The sequence below is a fragment of the Hyla sarda genome, chromosome 10 (genome assembly GCF_029499605.1).
Source record: "Hyla sarda isolate aHylSar1 chromosome 10, aHylSar1.hap1, whole genome shotgun sequence".
Classification (NCBI taxonomy): domain Eukaryota; kingdom Metazoa; phylum Chordata; class Amphibia; order Anura; family Hylidae; genus Hyla; species Hyla sarda.
Window position 1 is genome coordinate 4,000,513 of NC_079198.1, and position 24,213 is coordinate 4,024,725.

The following is a 24,213-nucleotide window of genomic DNA, read 5'->3' on the forward strand; positions in this document are numbered from 1 at the left end:
CACATTTAGTACAGTACAGTATAGTATAATATAGTATTGTACACTATAGTCTAGTATAATATAATAATGTACACTATAGTCTAGTATAATATAATAATGTACACTATAGTCTAGTATAATATAGTATTGTACACTATAGTCTAGTATAATATAATAATGTACACTATAGTCTAGTATAATATAGTATTGTACACTATAGTCTAGTATAATATAGTATTGTACACTATAGTCTAGTATAATATAATAATGTACACTATAGTCTAGTATAATATAATAATGTACACTATAGTCTAGTATAATATAGTATTGTACACTATAGTCTAGTATAATATAATAATGTACACTATAGTCTAGTATAATATAATAATGTACACTATAGTCTAGTATAATATAGTATTGTACACTATAGTCTAGTATAATATAATAATGTACACTATAGTCTAGTATAATATAGTATTGTACACTATAGTCTAGTATAATATAGTATTGTACACTATAGTCTAGTATAATACAGTATTGTACACTATAGTCTAGTATAATATAATATTGTACACTATAGTCTAGTATAATATAGTATTGTACACTATAGTCTAGTATAATATAATAATGTACACTATAGTCTAGTATAATATAATAATGTACACTATAGTCTAGTATAATATAGTAATGTACACTATAGTCTAGAATAATATAATAATGTACACTATAGTCTAGTATAATATAATAATGTACACTATAGTCTAGTATAATATAGTAATGTACACTATAGTCTAGTATAATATAATAATGTACACTATAGTCTAGTATAATATAATAATGTACACTATAGTCTAGTATAATACAGTATTGTACACTATAGTCTAGTATAATATAGTATTGTACACTATAGTCTAGTATAATATAGTATTGTACACTATAGTCTAGTATAATATAGTATTGTACACTATAGTCTAGTATAATATAATAATGTACACTATAGTCTAGTATAATATAGTATTGTACACTATAGTCTAGTATAATATAGTATTGTACACTATAGTCTAGTATAATATAGTATTGTACACTATAGTCTAGTATAATATAGTATTGTACACTATAGTCTAGTATAATATAATAATGTACACTATAGTCTAGTATAATATAATAATGTACACTATAGTCTAGTATAATATAGTATTGTACACTATAGTCTAGTATAATATAGTATTGTACACTATAGTCTAGAATAATATAATAATGTACACTATAGTCTAGTATAATATAATAATGTACACTATAGTCTAGTATAATATAATAATGTACACTATAGTCTAGTATAATATAGTATTGTACACTATAGTCTAGTATAATATAATAATGTACACTATAGTCAAGTATAATATAGTATTGTACACTATAGTCTAGTATAATATAGTATTGTACACTATAGTCTAGAATAATATAATAATGTACACTATAGTCTAGTATAATATAATAATGTACACTATAGTCTAGTATAATATAATAATGTACACTATAGCCTAGTATAATATAGTATTGTACACTATAGTCTAGTATAATATAATAATGTACACTATAGTCTAGTATAATATAGTATTGTACACTATAGTCTAGTATAATATAATAATGTACACTATAGTCTAGTATAATATAGTATTGTACACTATAGTCTAGTATAATATAATAATGTACACTATAGTCTAGTATAATATAATAATGTACACTATAGTCTAGTATAATATAGTATTGTACACTATAGTCTAGTATAATATAATAATGTACACTATAGTCTAGTATAATATAATAATGTACACTATAGTCTAGTATAATATAGTATTGTACACTATAGTCTAGTATAATATAATAATGTACACTATAGTCTAGTATAATATAGTATTGTACACTATAGTCTAGTATAATATAATAATGTACACTATAGTCTAGTATAATATAGTATTGTACACTATAGTCTAGTATAATATAATAATGTACACTATAGTCTAGTATAATATAGTATTGTACACTATAGTCTAGTATAATATAATAATGTACACTATAGTCTAGTATAATATAGTATTGTACACTATAGTCTAGTATAATATAATAATGTACACTATAGTCTAGTATAATATAGTATTGTACACTATAGTCTAGTATAATATAGTATTGTACACTATAGTCTAGTATAATATAGTATTGTACACTATAGTCTAGTATAATATAATAATGTACACTATAGTCTAGTATAATATAATAATGTACACTATAGTCTAGTATAATATAATAATGTACACTATAGTCTAGTATAATATAATATTGTACACTATAGTCTAGTATAATATAGTATTGTACACTATAGTCTAGTATAATATAATAATATACACTATAGTCTAGTATAATATAATAATGTACACTATAGTCTAGTATAATATAGTATTGTACACTATAGTCTAGTATAATATAATAATGTACACTATAGTCTAGTATAATATAGTATTGTACACTATAGTCTAGTATAATATAATAATGTACACTATAGTCTAGTATAATATAGTATTGTACACTATAGTCTAGTATAATATAATAATGTACACTATAGTCTAGTATAATATAGTATTGTACACTATAGTCTAGTATAATATAGTATTGTACACTATAGTCTAGTATAATATAGTATTGTACACTATAGTCTAGTATAATATAGTATTGTACACTATAGTCTAGTATAATATAGTATTGTACACTATAGTCTAGTATAATATAATAATGTACACTATAGTCTAGTATAATATAGTATTGTACACTATAGTCTAGTATAATATAGTATTGTACACTATAGTCTAGTATAATATAGTATTGTACACTATAGTCTAGTATAATATAATAATGTACACTATAGTCTAGTATAATATAGTATTGTACACTATAGTCTAGTATAATATAATAATGTACACTATAGTCTAGTATAATATAATAATGTACACTATAGTCTAGTATAATATAGTATTGTACACTATAGTCTAGTATAATATAGTAATGTACACTATAGTCTAGTATAATATAATAATGTACACTATAGTCTAGTATAATATAGTATTGTACACTATAGTCTAGTATAATATAGTATTGTACACTATAGTCTAGTATAATATAGTAATGTACACTATAGTCTAGTATAATATAGTAATGTACACTATAGTCTAGTATAATATAGTATTGTACACTATAGTCTAGTATAATATAATAATGTACACTATAGTCTAGTATAATATAATAATGTACACTATAGTCTAGTATAATACAGTATTGTACACTATAGTCTAGTATAATATAGTATTGTACACTATAGTCTAGTATAATATAATAATGTACACTATAGTCTAGTATAATATAGTAATGTACACTATAGTCTAGTATAATATAGTATTGTACACTATAGTCTAGTATAATATAATAATGTACACTATAGTCTAGTATAATATAATAATGTACACTATAGTCTAGTATAATACAGTATTGTACACTATAGTCTAGTATAATATAGTATTGTACACTATAGTCTAGTATAATATAATAATGTACACTATAGTCTAGTATAATATAGTATTGTACACTATAGTCTAGTATAATATAGTATTGTACACTATAGTCTAGTATAATATAATAATGTACACTATAGTCTAGTATAATATAGTATTGTACACTATAGTCTAGTATAATATAGTATTGTACACTATAGTCTAGTATAATATAGTATTGTACACTATAGTCTAGTATAATATAATAATGTACACTATAGTCTAGTATAATATAATAATGTACACTATAGTCTAGTATAATATAGTATTGTACACTATAGTCTAGTATAATATAATAATGTACACTATAGTCTAGTATAATATAGTATTGTACACTATAGTCTAGTATAATATAGTATTGTACACTATAGTCTAGTATAATATAATAATGTACACTATAGTCTAGTATAATATAGTATTGTACACTATAGTCTAGTATAATATAATATTGTACACTATAGTCTAGTATAATATAATAATGTACACTATAGTCTAGTATAATATAATAATGTACACTATAGTCTAGTATAATATAGTATTGTACACTATAGTCTAGTATAATATAATATTGTACACTATAGTCTAGTATAATATAATAATGTACACTATAGTCTAGTATAATATAGTATTGTACACTATAGTCTAGTATAATATAGTATTGTACACTATAGTCTAGTATAATATAATAATGTACACTATAGTCTAGTATAATATAGTATTGTACACTATAGTCTAGTATAATATAGTATTGTACACTATAGTCTAGTATAATATAGTATTGTACACTATAGTCTAGTATAATATAATAATGTACACTATAGTCTAGTATAATATAATAATGTACACTATAGTCTAGTATAATATAATAATGTACACTATAGTCTAGTATAATATAGTATTGTACACTATAGTCTAGTATAATATAGTATTGTACACTATAGTCTAGTATAATATAGTATTGTACACTATAGTCTAGTATAATATAATAATGTACACTATAGTCTAGTATAATATAGTATTGTACACTATAGTCTAGTATAATATAATAATGTACATTATAGTCTAGTATAATATAATAATGTACACTATAGTCTAGTATAATATAGTATTGTACACTATAGTCTAGTATAATATAGTATTGTACACTATAGTCTAGTATAATATAATAATGTACACTATAGTCTAGTATAATATAGTATTGTACACTATAGTCTAGTATAATATAATAATGTACACTATAGTCTAGTATAATATAATAATGTACACTATAGTCTAGTATAATATAATAATGTACACTATAGTCTAGTATAATATAGTATTGTACACTATAGTCTAGTATAATATAATAATGTACACTATAGTCTAGTATAATATAGTATTGTACACTATAGTCTAGTATAATATAATAATGTACACTATAGTCTAGTATAATATAGTATTGTACACTATAGTCTAGTATAATATAATAATGTACACTATAGTCTAGTATAATATAATAATGTACACTATAGTCTAGTATAATATAATAATGTACACTATAGTCTAGTATAATACAGTATTGTACACTATAGTCTAGTATAATATAGTATTGTACACTATAGTCTAGTATAATATAATAATGTACACTATAGTCTAGTATAATATAGTATTGTACACTATAGTCTAGTATAATATAATAATGTACACTATAGTCTAGTATAATATAGTATTGTACACTATAGTCTAGTATAATATAGTATTGTACACTATAGTCTAGTATAATATAGTATTGTACACTATAGTCTAGTATAATATAATAATATACACTATAGTCTAGTATAATATAATAATGTACACTATAGTCTAGTATAATATAGTATTGTACACTATAGTCTAGTATAATATAGTATTGTACACTATAGTCTAGTATAATATAATAATGTACACTATAGTCTAGTATAATATAGTATTGTACACTATAGTCTAGTATAATATAATAATGTACACTATAGTCTAGTATAATATAGTATTGTACACTATAGTCTAGTATAATATAGTATTGGACACTATAGTCTAGTATAATATAGTAATGTACACTATAGTCTAGTATAATATAATAATGTACACTATAGTCTAGTATAATATAATAATGTACACTATAGTCTAGTATAATATAATAATGTACACTATAGTCTAGTATAATATAATAATGTACACTATAGTCTAGTATAATATAATATTGTACACTATAGTCTAGTATAATACAGTATTGTACACTATAGTCTAGTATAATATAATAATGTACACTATAGTCTAGTATAATACAGTATTGTACACTATAGTCTAGTATAATATAGTAATGTACACTATAGTCTAGTATAATATAATAATGTACACTATAGTCTAGTATAATATAATAATGTACACTATAGTCTAGTATAATATAATAATGTACACTATAGTCTAGTATAATATAGTATTGTACACTATAGTCTAGTATAATATAATAATGTACACTATAGTCTAGTATAATATAGTATTGTACACTATAGTCTAGTATAATATAGTATTGTACACTATAGTCTAGTATAATATAATAATGTACACTATAGTCTAGTATAATATAGTATTGTACACTATAGTCTAGTATAATATAGTATTGTAAACTATAGTCTAGTATAATATAGTAATGTACACTATAGTCTAGTATAATATAGTAATGTACACTATAGTCTAGTATAATATAATAATGTACACTATAGTCTAGTATAATATACGGTAATAATGTACACTATAGTCTAGTATAATATAATAATGTACACTATAGTCTAGTATAATACAGTATTGTACACTATAGTCTAGTATAATATAATAATGTACACTATAGTCTAGTATAATACAGTATTGTACACTATAGTCTAGTATAATATAGTATTGTACACTATAGTCTAGTATAATATAATAATGTACACTATAGTCTAGTATAATACAGTATTGTACACTATAGTCTAGTATAATATAGTATTGTACACTATAGTCTAGTATAATATAGTATTGTACACTATAGTCTAGTATAATATAATAATGTACACTATAGTCTAGTATAATATAGTATTGTACACTATAGTCTAGTATAATATAGTATTGTACACTATAGTCTAGTATAATATAGTATTGTACACTATAGTCTAGTATAATATAATAATGTACACTATAGTCTAGTATAATATAATATTGTACACTATAGTCTAGTATAATATAGTATTGTACACTATAGTCTAGTATAATATAATATTGTACACTATAGTCTAGTATAATATAATAATGTACACTATAGTCTAGTATAATATAATAATGTACACTATAGTCTAGTATAATATAGTAATGTACACTATAGTCTAGTATAATATAATAATGTACACTATAGTCTAGTATAATATAATAATGTACACTATAGTCTAGTATAATATAATAATGTACACTATAGTCTAGTATAATATAGTATTGTACACTATAGTCTAGTATAATATAATAATGTACACTATAGTCTAGTATAATATAGTATTGTACACTATAGTCTAGTATAATATAGTATTGTACACTATAGTCTAGTATAATATAATAATGTACACTATAGTCTAGTATAATATAGTATTGTACACTATAGTCTAGTATAATATAGTATTGTACACTATAGTCTAGTATAATATAGTATTGTACACTATAGTCTAGTATAATATAGTATTGTACACTATAGTCTAGTATAATATAATAATGTACACTATAGTCTAGTATAATATAATAATGTACACTATAGTCTAGTATAATATAATAATGTACACTATAGTCTAGTATAATATAGTATTGTACACTATAGTCTAGTATAATATAATAATGTACACTATAGTCTAGTATAATATAATATTGTACACTATAGTCTAGTATAATATAATATTGTACACTATAGTCTAGTATAATACAGTATTGTACACTATAGTCTAGTATAATATAATAATGTACACTATAGTCTAGTATAATATAATAATGTACACTATAGTCTAGTATAATATAGTATTGTACACTATAGTCTAGTATAATACAGTATTGTACACTATAGTCTAGTATAATATAGTATTGTACACTATAGTCTAGTATAATATAGTAATGTACACTATAGTCTAGTATAATATAGTAATGTACACTATAGTCTAGTATAATATAATAATGTACACTATAGTCTAGTATAATATAATAATGTACACTATAGTCTAGTATAATACAGTATTGTACACTATAGTCTAGTATAATATAGTATTGTACACTATAGTCTAGTATAATATAATAATGTACACTATAGTCTAGTATAATATAATAATGTACACTATAGTCTAGTATAATATAGTATTGTACACTATAGTCTAGTATAATATAATAATGTACACTATAGTCTAGTATAATATAATAATGTACACTATAGTCTAGTATAATATAATAATGTACACTATAGTCTAGTATAATATAATAATGTACACTATAGTCTAGTATAATATAATAATGTACACTATAGTCTAGTATAATATAATAATGTACACTATAGTCTAGTATAATATAATAATGTACACTATAGTCTAGTATAATATAGTATTGTACACTATAGTCTAGTATAATATAATAATGTACACTATAGTCTAGTATAATATAGTATTGTACACTATAGTCTAGTATAATATAATAATGTACACTATAGTCTAGTATAATATAGTATTGTACACTATAGTCTAGTATAATATAGTATTGTACACTATAGTCTAGTATAATATAATAATGTACACTATAGTAACATAGTTCATAAAGTTGAGAAAAGACCAGAGTCCATGAAGTTCAACCTATATCCCTACTGAGTTGATCCAGAGGAGGCAAAAAACCCTCATACTAGAGGTAAAAATTCCTTCCCGACTCCGAATATGTCCCCAGAATAAATCCCTGGATCTGTCCCTATAAATCTATTATACATAACCTGTGATGTTATTATTCTCCAAAAATGCATCCAGACCCCTTTTATATTCTTTTACAGAGTTCACCATGACACCTCCTCCGGGAGAGAATTCCACAGTCTCACTGCTCTTACAGTAAAGAACCCCCGTCTGTGCTGGTGTAGAAACCTTCTTTCCTCTAAACGGAGAGGATGCCTCCTTGTTATATATACAGTCCTGGGTATAAATAGATCATGGAGAGATCTCTGTACTGTCCTGATATATTATATATATTATTAGGTCTCCTCCTTGTTATAGATACAGTCCTGGGTATAAATAGATCATAGAGAGATCTCTGTACTGTCCTGATATATTATATATATTATTAGGTCTCCTCCTTGTTATATATACAGTCCTGGGTATAAATAGATCATAGAGAGATCTCTGTACTGTCCTGATATATTATATTATTAGGTCACCTCCTTGTTGTATATATACAGTCCTGTGTATAAATAGATCATGGAGAGATCTCTGTACTGTCCTGATATATTATATATATTATTAGGTCACCTCCTTGTTATATATACAGTCCTGGGTATAAATAGATCATGGAGAGATCTCTGTACTGTCCTGATATATTATATATGTATATTATTAGGTCACCTCCTTGTTATATATACAGTCCTGGGTATAAATAGATCATGGAGAGATCTCTGTACTGTCCTGATATATTATATATATTATTAGGTCACCTCCTTGTTATATATACAGTCCTGGGTATAAATAGATCATGGAGAGATCTCTGTACTGTCCTGATATATTATATATATTATTAGGTCACCTCCTTGTTATATATACAGTCCTGGGTATAAATAGATCATGGAGAGATCTCTGTACTGTCCTGATATATTATATATATTATTAGGTCACCTCCTTGTTATATACAGTCCTGGGTATAAATAGATCATGGAGAGATCTCTGTACTGTCCTGATATATTATATATATTATTAGGTCACCTCCTTGTTATATATACAGTCCTGGGTATAAATAGATCATGGAGAGATCTCTGTACTGTTCTGATATATTATTTTTTCTAAACTAAATAACCCTAATTCTGACAATCTTTCTGGGTACTGTAGTCCTCCCATCCCCCCTATTACCCTGGTTGCCCGTCTTTGAACCCTCTCCAGCTCCACTATATCTTTCTTGTACACTGGTGACCAGTACTGTACACAGTATTCTATGTGTTCTGACCAGTACTGTACACAGTATTCTATGTGTTCTGACCAGTACTGTACACAGTATTCTATGTGTGGTCTGACCAGTACTGTACACAGTATTCTATGTGTGGTCTGACCAGTACTGTACACAGTATTCTATGTGTGGTCTGACCAGTACTGTACACAGTATTGTATGTGTTGTCTGACCAGTACTGTACACAGTATTCCATGTGTGGTCTGACCAGTACTGTACACAGGATTCTATGTCTGGTCTGACCAGTACTGTACACAGTATTCTATGTGTGGTCTGACCAGTACTGTACACAGTATTCTATGTGTGGTCTGACCAGTATTGTACACAGGATTCTATGTCTGGTCTGACCAGTACTGTACACAGTATTGTATGTGTGGTCTGACCAGTACTGTACACAGTATTCTACGTGTGGTCTGACCAGTACTGTACACAGTATTCTATGTGTGGTCTGACCAGTACTGTACACAGGATTCTATGTGTTGCCCAACCAGTACTGTACACAGTATTGTATGTGTGGTCTGACCAGTACTGTACACAGTATTCCATGTGTGGTCTGACCAGTACTGTACACAGTATTCAAAGTCTGGTCTGACCAGTACTGTACACAGTATTGTATGTGTGGTCTGACCAGTACTGTACACAGTATTCTATGTGTGGTCTGACCAGTACTGTACACAGTATTCCATGTGTGGTCTGATGTCTGGTCTGACCAGTACTGTACACAGTATTGTATGTGTGGTCTGACCAGTACTGTACACAGTATTCTATGTGTGGTCTGACCAGTACTGTACACAGTATTCTATGTGTGGTCTGACCAGTACTGCACACAGGATTCTATGTGTTGCCCGACCAGTACTGTACACAGTATTGTATGTGTGGTCTGACCAGTACTGTACACAGTATTCCATGTGTGGTCTGACCAGTACTGTACACAGTATTCAAAGTCTGGTCTGACCAGTACTGTACACAGTATTGTATGTGTGGTCTGACCAGTACTGTACACAGTATTCTATGTGTGGTCTGACCAGTACTGTACACAGTATTCCATGTGTGGTCTGACCAGTACTGTACACAGTATTCTATGTGTGGTCTGACCAGTACTGTACACAGTATTCTATGTGTGGTCTGACCAGTACTGTACACAGTATTCTATGTGTGGTCTGACCAGTACTGTACACAGTATTCTATGTGTGATCTGACCAGTACTGTACACAGTATTCCATGTGTGATCTGACCAGTACTGTACACAGTATTCCATGTGTGGTCTGACCAGTACTGTACACAGTATTCTATGTGTGATCTGACCAGTACTGTACACAGTATTCCATGTGTGGTCTGACCAGTACTGTACACAATATTCTATGTGTGGTCTGACCAGTACTGTACACAGTATTCTATGTGTGGTCTGACCAGTACTGTACACAGTATTCTATGTGTGGTCTGACCAGTACTGTATACAGTATTCTATGTGTGGTCTGACCAGTACTGTACACAGTATTCCATGTGTGGTCTGACCAGTACTGTACACAGTATTCCATGTGTGGTCTGACCAGTACTGTACACAGTATTCTATGTGTGGTCTGACCAGTACTGTACACAGTATTCCATGTGTGGTCTGACCAGTACTGTACACAGTATTCTATGTGTGGTCTGACCAGTACTGTACACAGTATTCCATGTGTGGTCTGACCAGTACTGTACACAGTATTCCATGTGTGGTCTGACCAGTACTGTACACAGTATTCTATGTCTGGTCTGACCAGTACTGTACACAGTATTCCATGTGTGGTCTGACCAGTACTGTACACAGTATTCTATGTGTGGTCTGACCAGTACTGTACACAGTATTCCATGTGTGGTCTGACCAGTACTGTACACAGTATTCTATGTGTGGTCTGACCAGTACTGTACACAGTATTCTATGTCTGGTCTGACCAGTACTGTACACAGTATTCTATGTGTGGTCTGACCAGTACTGTACACAGTATTCTATGTGTGGTCTGACCAGTACTGTACACAGTATTCTATGTGTGGTCTGACCAGTACTGTACACAGTATTCTATGTATAGTATAGTACTGTACGCTATAGTATAATATAGTATTGTACTGTATTGTATAGTATAGTACAGTATAGCATAGAATAGTAAAATACAGTACAGTATAGTACAGTAGAGTATAGTAAAATACAGTATGGTACTGTATAGTGCAGTAGAGTACAGTACTATATAGTACAGTACAGTATAGCATAGTACAATAAAGTATAGTACTGTACAGTATAGTACAATAAAGTATAGTACATTATAGTATAGAATAGTATACTACAGTACAGTATACTATAGTACAGTACAGTATAGTACAGGATAGTACAATAAAGTATAGTACTGTACAGTATAGTACAATAAAGTATAGTACAGTATAGAATAGTATACTACAGTACAGTATACTATAGTACAGTACAGTATAGTATAGTACAGTACAGTACAATAAAGTATAGTATAGTATAGTACAGTACAGCATAGTACAGTACAGTACAGTTTAGTACAATAAAGTATAGTATAGAATAGTATAGTACAGTACTGTACAGTATAGTACAATAAAGTATAGTACAGTACAGTATAGTACAGTACAGTACACTATAGTACAGTACAGTATAGAATAGTATAGTACAGTACAGTACAGTATAGAGTAGTACAGTACAGTATAGTACAGTATAGTATAGTACGGTTTAGTATAGTACAGTATAGTATAGAATAATATAGTACAGTCCAGTCATTATTTTACTATTATATCAGTGATGTCATACAGGGGGCAGGGCTGTGATCACGTCATTATATTACTATTATATAAGTGATGTCATACAGGGGGCGGGGCTGTGATCATGTAATTATATTACTATTGTATTATATCAGTGATGTCATACAGGGGGCGGTGCTGTGATCACATGTCATTATATTACTATTATATTATACCAGTGATGTCATACAGGGGGCGGGGCTGTGATCACATGTCATTATATTACTATTATATCAGTGATGTCATACAGGGGGCGGGTCTGTGATCACATGTCATTATATTATATCAGTGATGTCATACAGGTGGCAGGGCTGTGATCACATGTCATTATATTACTATTATATATCAGTGATGTCATACAGGGGGCGGGGCTGTGATCACATGTCATTATATTACTATTATATCAGTGATGTCATACAGGGGGCGGGGCTGTGATCACATGTCATTATATTACTATTATATCAGTGATGTCATACAGGGGGCAGGGCTGTGATCACGTCATTATATTATATCAGTGATGTCATACAGGGGGCGGTGCTGTGATCACATGTCATTATATTACTATTATATTATACCAGTGATGTCATACAGGGGGCGGGGCTGTGATCACATGTCATTATATTACTATTATATCAGTGATGTCATACAGGGGGCGGGTCTGTGATCACATGTCATTATATTATATCAGTGATGTCATACAGGTGGCAGGGCTGTGATCACATGTCATTATATTACTATTATATATCAGTGATGTCATACAGGGGGCGGGGCTGTGATCACATGTCATTATATTACTATTATATCAGTGATGTCATACAGGGGGCGGGGCTGTGATCACATGTCATTATATTACTATTATATCAGTGATGTCATACAGGGGGCAGGGCTGTGATCACGTCATTATATTATATCAGTGATGTCATACAGGGGGCGGGGCTGTGATCACATGTCATTATATTACTATTATATATCAGTGATGTCATACAGGGGGCGGGGCTGTGATCACATGTCATTATATTACTATTATATATCAGTGATGTTATACAGGGGGCGGGGCTGTAATCCCATGTCATTATATCACTATTATATTATATCAGTGATGTCATACAGGGGGCGGGGCTGTGATCACATGTCATTATATTACTATTATATCAGTGATGTCATACAGGGGGCGGGGCTGTGATCACATGTCATGATATCACTATTATATTATTGTGCAGTTGGTGAAGGAGTGTAATTCCAGTGTCCAGTCCATGAAGAGAACTGAGGAGCTCATTCATCTCAATAAGAAGATTCACTTTGAAAGTAAGGTGAGGAAATGAGTGTTTTGCCATCATCATCATCATCAACATCATCAATCATGTGACCTGTGATGTCATAGTGCAGTGTATGGTAAACCTGATCTACTGTTACATTGGACGCCTGTATTTTTCTCTGCAGATTTTCCCGCTGATCTCGCAGTCTCGCTGGCTGGTGAAGCACGGGGAACTGACCGAACTGGACATGCAGATTCCGAACACGGCCGGATCGCGATTCAAGCTCTGCCCCAAATCGATGTATCTGCATCTGTTCAATGACTGTCTCCTGCTCTCCAGGAAGAAAGAGTGAGTGCAAAACCCACAGAATCTGCAAATAAATAAATGCCCCCCCCAAATTCTCATATACCACTTACTGTCTACTTTCTGGTCCTTGCCCCCATGCTTTATACTGCAGCTTTGCTTGTTCAGATTCGCTACTATGTAGAAGCAGAAACTCAGAATTCTACAGACTACAAGTAACTAAACAGAAAGCCAATGCCCAGAGGCCAGTATTTCAGGGTGTTCTCCAGCTGTTGCAAAACTACAACTCCCAGCATGCCCGGACAGCCAACGGCTGTCCGGGCATGCTGGGAGTTGTAGTTTTGCAACAGCTGGAGGCACCCCGGTTAGGAAACACTGCTATATAACAGCCGTTGTTTGTCCGGGCATGTTGGGAGTTGTAGTTTTGTAACAGCTGGAGGCACCCCGGTTAGGGAACACTGCTATATAACAGCCGTTGTTTGTCCGGGCATGTTGGGAGTTGTAGTTTTGCAACAGCTGGAGGCACCCTGGTTAGGAAACACTGCTATATAACAGCCGTTGTTTGTCCGGGCATGTTGGGAGTTGTAGTTTTGTAACAGCTGGAGGCACCCCGGTTAGGGAACACTGCTATATAACAGCCGTTGTTTGTCTGGGCATGTTGGGAGTTGTAGTTTTGCAACAGCTGGAGGCACCCCAGTTAGGAAACACTGCTATATAACAGCCGTTGGCTGTCCGGGCATGTTAGGTGTTGTAGTTTTGCAATATCTTTATACTACAGCAGTGGCCTCCAACCTGTGTGCGGCCATATGTTGCACAACTACAACTCCCAGCATGCACGGACAGCAGTTGGCTGTACGGACATGTTGGGGGTTGTAGTTTTTATCTATACATGACAGAAGTGGTCTCCAAACTGTGGACCTCAAGATGTTGCAAAACTACAACTCCCAGCATGCTGGGAGTTGTGGTTTTCCAATATCTATACACTACAGCAGTGGTCTTCAGTGGTTTTGCAACAGCTGGAGGCACTCCGATTGGGACACACTGCCAATAAGGGGAGTATGTGCAGTCAGCCATGTTCCCCACCGTGGGCCCTATTCACATTGGATCCGCTGATATGTCCTATACTGCAATGATGCACATGGCACCTGGACATTTGCATCAGAAACGCACGAGTCGCATCACTCCATACGAACGTCAGCGCTTAACCACCACCCCCCGGACCGAGACCCTTAGATAAATTGGGGGATATATATATACATTTCATCTTTCATCCTTGGTTCATAAATAGGTAAAGAGCTAAAAGTAGCACACGCCACAACCGGCCGGTGACGTCGGCGCTCAGTGCCACCTGCAGGCCCAGGTTGCTAAGCAACAGCTAAAAATATCCCTCAAAAAAATTATATTTTTAAATAATTCAACGACTTTCGATGGAAAAGTGATGTTCATGGCCTGGGGCCATGTTATTTTGGGAAACCAAGAAGATTTTCTGAGTGCCCCCCAGTGAAGATGATGACCCCGGGGGGGTCACTGTTTGTGCTGCTTTATATTTTTGATACATTGTCTGATACATTGTCTCTTTGATTTCGGATGTTCGCCGCAGGTTGGGCCGTTTCGCCGTCTTCGCGCACGCACAGGTGTGTGACCTGAAGGTAACGGATCTGAGCTGGAAGCTGCAGGAGGTTCCCGGGGAAGTGTTCCACGTCCAGCTGTGCCACGAGCAGAAACCCAAACATCAGATCCTACTGCGAGCGCAGAGCGAGTGAGTGCGGGGGATAAGACCACGGTTATGGGGGGCTGCCAACATTATTATGGGTACACTTAAGAATATCATCAGACACCGGGCTATAGCTGCTGGATACAGAGCTTGAATCTAGTGTTTTGTAACCAAGGTGCCTCCAGCTGTTGCAAAACTACAACTCCCAGCATGCCTGGACAGCCTTCGGCTGTCCGGGCATGCTGGGAGTTGTAGTTTTGCAACAGCTGGCGGCATCCTGGTCAGGAAATACTGCTGTAACCTAACATATGGATCCAGCAGCAAAGATGTGGGGTTCATTCTGTGCTGCCCCCCATACAATGATATGAGACCCCCATTGACATCACCGTCTCACCCCGCAGGAGTCAGAAGCAGCGATGGATCTCGGCCATGTGTCCCTCAAACCCGCTCAGTGACCTCGAGAACATGACAGAAAGTGAAGGTGAGAGATTTTCCCAGGACCATTAAACATCCTGTTGGCGGTTCTGACTGGGAGGAGCAGAGAATAGTTAGTGAGGGGAACAGGATATGAGGTCGGCATATTAGGACAAGATATAAGGACAGGATATGGGGGCAGAATATGGGGATAGGATGTTAGGACAGGATATGAGGTCGGGATATTAGGACAAGATATAAGGACAGGATATGGGGGCAGAATATGGGGATAGGATGTTAGGACTGGATATGAGGTCGGGATATTAGGATAAAATATGGGGACAGAATATGGAGATAGGATGTTAGGACAGGATATGAGGTCGGGATATTAGGACAAGATATAAGGACAGGATATGGGGACAGAATATGGGGATAGGATGTTAGGACTGGATATGAGGTCGGGATATTAGGAAAAAATATGGGGACAGAATATGGAGATAGGATGTGAGGACAGGATATGAGGACGGGATATGAGGATGGAATATGGGGACAGAATATGGAGATAGGATGTGAGGACAGGATATGAGGTTGGGATATTAGGATAAAATATGGGGACAGAATATGGGGATAGCATGTGGGGTCGGTATATGAGGATGGAATATGGGGACAGAATATGGGGATGGAGTATGGGGACGGGATATAAGGTCGGGATATGAGGACGGGATAAGAGGACGAGTTATGAGGATGAAATATGAGTACAGGATATGAAGTTGGGATATGAGGGCGAGTTATGAGGATGAGGACAGGATATGAGGACAGGATATGAGGACGGAATGTGAGGACGGAATATGAGGACGGAATATGAGGACAGGATATGAGGACAGGATATGAGGTCGGGATATGAGGATGAGTTATGAGGATGAGATATGAGGACGGGATAGGAAGTCTGGATAGGAGGAAAGGATATGAAGACGAGTAATGAGGACGGGATAGGAGGTCGGGGTATGAGGACGGGATATGAGGACGGGATATGAGGACGAGTTATGAGGATGAAATATGAGGACAGGATATGAGGTTGGAATATGAGGACAGGATATGAGGTTGGGATATGAGGACAGGATATGAGGATGAGATATGAGGATGAGATATGAGGTCGGGATATGAGGACGGGATATGAGGACGGGATATGAGGACGAGTTATGAGGATGAAATATGAGGACAGGATATGAGGTCGGAATATAAGGACAGGATATGAGGTTGGGATATGAGGTTGGGATATGAGGACGGGATATGAGGAGGGGATATGAGGATGAGATATGAGGTCAGGATATGAGGACAGGATATGAGGAGGGAATATGAGGACGAGTTATGAGGATGAGATATGAGGACATGATATGAGGACGGGATATGAGGACAGGATATGAGGTCGGGATATGAGGTCGGGATATGAGGATGAGTTATGAGGACGAGATATGAGGTCGGGATATGAGGACGAGATATGAGGACGAGATATGAGGACGGGATATGAGGACGGGATATGAGGACGGGATATGAGGACGGGATATGAGGTCGGGATATGAGGACGGGATATGAGGACAGGATATGAGGTCGGGATATGAGGTCGGGATATGAGGTCGGGATATGAGGTCGGGATATGAGGTCGGGATATGAGGTCGGGATATGAGGATGAGTTATGAGGACGAGATATGAGGTCGGGATATGAGGACGGGATATGAGGACGGGATATGAGGTCGGGATATGAGGATGAGTTATGAGAATGAGATATGAGGATGAGAGCGTCATTGTTGCTTTTCCTTTTCACAAAGGTTTAGGTAGGAATATTGGGCGACGCCAGGAACCCAGCTAGTTGAATTATATAATAATGAAAAAAAACATGGCGCATGCAAACCTATTACAAGCAAGACTCCAACAGATCGTACAGATGTCACTGGCTGTAATGGGGCCTGTCGGGTCTCCAGCATGCAGTGCTATTTTATCTGGTGTGAACCCGGCTTTATAGCCATATTACCTTCAAGCCTCCAGTCATAGATAGATGTAAACCTGGGAGACAACCTGCAATCTCCCCAGGAGAAGTGTTTTCCAACCAGGGTGCCTCGACCTGTTGTAAAAATACAACTCCCAGCATGCCTGGACAGCCAAAAGCTGGGGTTGGAGTTTTGGAACAGTTGGATGCACCCTGGTTGGGAAATTGCTTAATTTCCATTTTGTGTCTGTTCCTCCTGATGCCCTAATTCAGTGTCTGCTACTTCTCCTCTTTCTCCCATAACACGCAAAACATTTCCTCTAAATATATCATCGTGCTCTCCCTTTAGATGCCCCACAAGTGCAGTGCATCAAGGCTTACACAGCGCAGGAGCACGACGAGCTGACCCTGGAGAAAGCTGACATCCTCCGCCTTACTGCCAAAACCAGCGATGGTAAGAACGGCGCAGTGTACCGAGGAATCACAGCAGATCTAGTACTATTTTTTTAACGTCAAAGGGAGGCAGCATTATAGTAGTTATATTCTTGTATATAGCAGGAGTATTATAGTAGTTATATTCTTGTACATAGGAGCAGTATTATAGTAGTTATATTCTTGTATATAGGAGGCAGCATTATAGTAGTTATATTCTTGTATATAGGAGGCAGTATTATAGTAGTTATATTCTTGTATATAAGAGCAGTATTATAGTAGTTATATTCTTGTATATAGGAGCAGTATTATAGTAGTTATATTCTTGTATATAGGAGCAGTATTATAGTAGTTATATTCTTGTATATAGCAGGAGTATTATAGTAGTTATATTCTTGTACATAGGAGCAGTATTATAGTAGTTATATTCTTGTATATAGGAGGCAGTATTATAGTAGTTATATTCTTGTATATAGGAGGCAGTATTATAGTAGTTATATTCTTGTATATAGGGGCAGTATTATAGTAGTTATATTATTGTATATAGGAGGAGTATTATAGTAGTTATATTCTTGTATATAGGAGGAGTATTATAGTAGTTATATTCTTGTATATAGGAGCAGTATTATAGTAGTTATATTCTTGTATATAGGGGCAGTATTATAGTAGTTATATTCTTGTATATAGGAGCAGTATTATAGTAGTTATATACTTGTATATAGGAGGCAGTATTATAGTAGTTATATTCTTGTATATAGGAGGCAGTATTATAGTAGTTATATTCTTGTATATAGGAGGCAGTATTATAGTAGTTATATTCTTGTATATAGGAGGCAGTATTATAGTAGTTATATTCTTGTATATAGGAGGCAGTATTATAGTAGTTATATTCTTGTATATAGGAGCAGTATTATAGTAGATATAGTCTTGTATATAGGAGCAGTATTATAGTAGTTAAATTCTTGTATATAGGAGGCAGTATTATAGTAGTTATATTCTTGTATATAGGAGCAGTATTATAGTAGTTATATTCTTGTATATAGGAGCAGTATTATAGTAGTTATATACTTGTATTTAGGAGGCAGTATTATAGTAGTTATATTCTTGCATATAGGAGCAGTATTATAGTAGTTATATTCTTGTACATAGGAGCAGTATTATAGTAGTTATAGTCTTGTATATAGGAGCAGTATTATAGTAGATATATTCTTGTATATAGGAGGCAGTATTATAGTAGTTATATTCTTGTACATAGGAGCAGTATTATAGTAGTTATAGTCTTGTATATAGGAGCAGTATTATAGTAGTTATATTCTTGTATATAGGAGACAGTATTATAGTATTTATATTCTTGTACATAGGAGCAGTATTATAGTAGTTATATTCTTGTATATAGGAGGCAATTTTTATTAGTAAAAAACAAACATAAATATTACAGTACACTCGACCAAAAATTATCAAAACAATATCAAATATTAAAAATCATACACTTCCATTAGAAACAATAATGTTAACTTAGAAAAAGCCCATTGCTTTTAAATGAGAAGTAAATAAATGAACAACACAAAAGCATCATGAAGGTAAATATCATTCTATATGTACATTCCTCCATAATGATAGATTTTTCTCATCCTTCCTGATCTCCAAACACTTGATCCACCTCAGCTCTGTCAGGATCAGGTCTACTGCTCTCCTATCATGGAAGGGTTCATTATACATGGAGACTCGGGTCCTGGTGTGCCAATGGTAGTATTTTATGACAGATATGATGATATATAACGTTTCCCTGTCAATGTCACTCACACTAGATGTTACACCGTAAATTATTTCTGGGTATTTTAAGGTCTGTAGTCTTTGGATTCTTAGCTTGTTGGATATCGTCTGCCATATGTGTCGCCCTCCCCAGCACTCCGATATAAAATGTGTCATGGTCTCCTCCTCCTGACACCCCAGGGGACACTTCCGATCAGACAGACTCAGGTATTTTAAATTCCCTCTTACGAACAGTTTCCCGTGTAAGGACAGCCAGGCGATGTCATGGAATTTGTTCGGGAGCCTCACACTGTTTAGAAGCCTCAGACTGTCCCGTAAGATGACGGATGTACAGTCCCTTAGTGCTGGTTGTAAAAAGAAAAAGGTCCTACAAACCCTGACATAAAGGTCCTTACGGGTCTTACTCTCTATATAAGACTTCTCAATGCGCCATCTCTTCAGACATCTGAGCCCGTATTCCAGGTATGGGGGGAGGTAGTCACGCGTCCATCTCCCCCTCTTGAGACTGCCGCCTCGCACCCAAGACTCTGCAAAAGGCAATATCCAGTCCCTGATACTATTCGCCCACAGGGAGCTGTTGTTTGAGTCCAGGCAACCAAAATTTACTTTTAGAAACATGGAGTCAAAGAACACCCTTGGATTCAGCATATCCAACCCACCCTCTCTCCTCTGTAGGTAGGTGATCCCTCTTTTTATTGGGTTCAACCTGTTCCCCCAAAACATTTGGAAGAACAGGCTAAAGAGCCGAGCGGAGAAAGATTCTGGCAAAGGAAAAACAACAGAGACATATAAGAAGACGGGGACCAGGTAAGTCTTCAACATTTGAACCCTTTCTCTATAGGTCAGCCTCCAGTTCTTCCATCGCTGAACCCTTGCATTTCCGGCTTCCAACTTCTCTTCCCAATTAAGTTTGGCGTTATCGTCCCTCCCGAATTTGACCCCTAGGATTTTAATATAGGTGGAGGCTCTCACAAATTGGGGCAGATCAAAGTCTGGATCAGTATCTGAGATCCAGAGAGCTTGACTCTTCTCAAGGTTGACCAGAGACCCTGAGGCCTCCGAGTAACTTCTGATGGCCATAGACAACATCTCCACCTCACGAGGCTCAGATATCACTACGGTCACATCATCCGCGTAGGCAACAACACTCAGGGGCAGGCAGTGGGGGACCGGCACCCCCTGAAAACCACACTCCTGCAGTGACCTCAGAAACGGGTCTAAGGCAAATACATACAGCAGCGGACTCAGTGGGCAACCTTGTCTCACCCCCGCCTCAACCCTGAAGGTGTCACCCTGCCAACCATTGATCAGAGGAAAGCTCTCGGCCTCACAATACAAAGTCTTCAGCCAATCGATGAATTGTCCCGGAATACCGTACTTTGACAAAGTGGCCCATAGATACTCGTGATCTACTCTGTCAAAGGCTTTAGCCTGGTCAAGACTCACAACATATCTCCCACACCTCAGGGCTTTACATCTCTCAAACATCTCCCTTATGGAGATCACTGCCCCAGAGATGTTCCGCCCTTTTACTGTGCCATACTGACAGCCTGCCAACAGTGCCGGGGACAGACAAACTAACCTAGAAAACAGAATTTTTGCCAGAATCTTCCTGTCGACATTCAAGAGGGCAATCGGCCTCCAGTTCTTGATGTCACTCGGCTCTTTACCTTTAGACAGCAGAATCAGCGAGGACACTCTCATGGATGGAGGCATCAGGTGACTTTCTAGACAATTTGTGTAAACATCCACGAGGATTGGAGCCAAGAGGTCTCTGAATGTCTTATAGAATTCTGCTGTTATCCCATCTGGACCTGGTGCCTTCTTCAGATGTAACTTATCAATGGCCTCTTTGACCTCCGCCACCGTCAATTCTGCTGTCAAAGGAGAAAAGTCCAAATCATTAGTATCAGGGAGCGGAGTTGTCTCCAAGAATTGGGTCATCTTGTCTCTATCCAAAACTTTCCTCTGAAACAAGTCAGCATAGTACGATCTCACCACCCCCAGGATACCCTCCCGAGATTCCTGCAAAACACCCTGGGAGTCAGTGAGACCGGTGACAGATTTATTTGCCACCCGCTCCCGGCAATTCTCAAAGGGATCAGGAGACCCTAAGGACCCATAATCCCGTTCAAGAACCAGGGAGGTATACCTGCTGTACTGATACTGCCTTATCTCAGATTTCAGCCGGTCAATCCTTTGTTGGTCCCCACCCGCCGAATATAGTGACTCCAATTCTTTGCGCAGTTTGAGATACTGGCCATACTTACTCCTCCCCTTTTTAAAGGACAGTCTCCTTAAGAGGGTTCTGATCTCATCCTTGACATCCTCCCACCAGGCGGCCATATCATCATAGAAGTCCACCCGCTCTAGCTGACTCTGCATAAAGGAATGAACACATTTCTGGACATAGACATCCTCCAAGATACTGGAATTAAGCTTCCAAAGACCCCTTCCAATATCTGGGCGCTTACTAACACCAAGGCAGAAAGCTAAGGCCATGTGATCCGAATAAGGGACAGTTCTCTCAGTCCTATCACTAATAAATTCTTCAGGACCCACAAACGCCATATCTATTCTACTGCTCCTGTCAGAACATGTGTATGTTAGTTTGGGCTTCCTTCCACCCTGTGTGAAGACATCATTCAGACCGGCCTGCAATATGATGTTATTTAGGACCTTGGAGTCCCTGGCCACTGCTCTGCCTGAGGACCTGTCACCTGATGTCCTAGTGACATTAAAATCCCCGGCCATGATTACAGGAACAGATGTGAATAGATATGGTTTTACCTCATTAAATAGCTGGACCCTTTCTGTCACTGTCTGTGGGCCATAGATATTTATTAGCCGGAGTCTTCTACCATGGATAGTGACCTCCAGGATCAGACACCTTCCCATAATGACCTCTGTCATCCTATGTACAGTCACATCCCTGGTGGTAAACAGTATGGCCACCCCGGCATAAGGCTCCACAGCCAGTGACCAGAAAGAAGGCCCAGGCTTCCATTCCCTCTCAGCCTCACGTAAATACCCCGAAGAAGTCAGGCGCGTCTCCTGTATGAAGATGACATCTGTGTCCAGATCCGTAAGATAGTCATAGACTATGTGCTGTGTCCTCCTCACTTTAATACTGTTCACATTATTAGAAGTTACCCTTAAAGTAAACCCCGCCATGATAAGAAAGAAGAGCAGAGACCTGATCCCCATCATCACAAGTCAGAATCTGAGTCCCGCTGTCCACCACCTGTCTCCATGTCTGACTCTACCTGAGGTTTTACACTCGGGGGTCTCTTTTTTATTGGGGGTTGGTCCCTTGTGTCACCATCACAGTCATCCTCTATTCTTTTCAATTCAGTGTCCAGATCTCCCTCGGACTCTGACAGAACCTCGTACCTGTTGGACACGACCATCACTCCTGCCCTGTTGTCAGCCCTTTTCTTCACACTTTGGCCGGAGCTGTTCTCCCCCTCAGGCCTGCGGGAGGACTTGTCTTTTTTCCTCCTCTTATTTTGCTGTATCCTATTCCCCTCAGACACAGAAGTGGACACCCCTGGCTGCTGCTGGTCTTGTGGCACAACCTCCATGTCCCCCTGTGTGCTCTCTGACTGCTGAGGTGTTGGTGCAGTGTTACTCACATCTGTCTGGACCTCCTGTCTGGTCAGAATAGGGCCTGATATTAAAGTCTCCTCCTCTACGGCCTCTGCCCCCGCCACAAGGTCCTCATCAGGAAGCTCCCGGCAGATGTTGTGCCAGGCATTG

The 24,213-nt window shown here is 35.6% G+C and overlaps 1 protein-coding gene and 1 long non-coding RNA gene across 6 annotated transcripts in view; one reads left to right on the forward strand and one right to left on the reverse strand.

Moving 5' to 3' along the window:
- Positions 1 to 24,213, reverse strand: part of LOC130294112 (uncharacterized) — a 196,227-nt gene that overhangs the window by 71,025 nt on the left and 100,989 nt on the right. The gene's annotated exons all lie outside the window — the stretch shown is intronic.
- The window catches only part of ARHGEF19 (Rho guanine nucleotide exchange factor 19), a 90,962-nt gene that overhangs the window by 56,136 nt on the left and 10,613 nt on the right, over positions 1 to 24,213 (forward strand). The window contains exons 11-15 of the mRNA XM_056543565.1: positions 13,799 to 13,888; positions 14,019 to 14,182; positions 15,738 to 15,896; positions 16,253 to 16,332; positions 18,599 to 18,703. Coding sequence (XP_056399540.1) covers positions 13,799 to 13,888; positions 14,019 to 14,182; positions 15,738 to 15,896; positions 16,253 to 16,332; positions 18,599 to 18,703 — 598 coding nt within the window. The remainder of the gene's footprint in view (positions 1 to 13,798; positions 13,889 to 14,018; positions 14,183 to 15,737; positions 15,897 to 16,252; positions 16,333 to 18,598; positions 18,704 to 24,213) is intronic.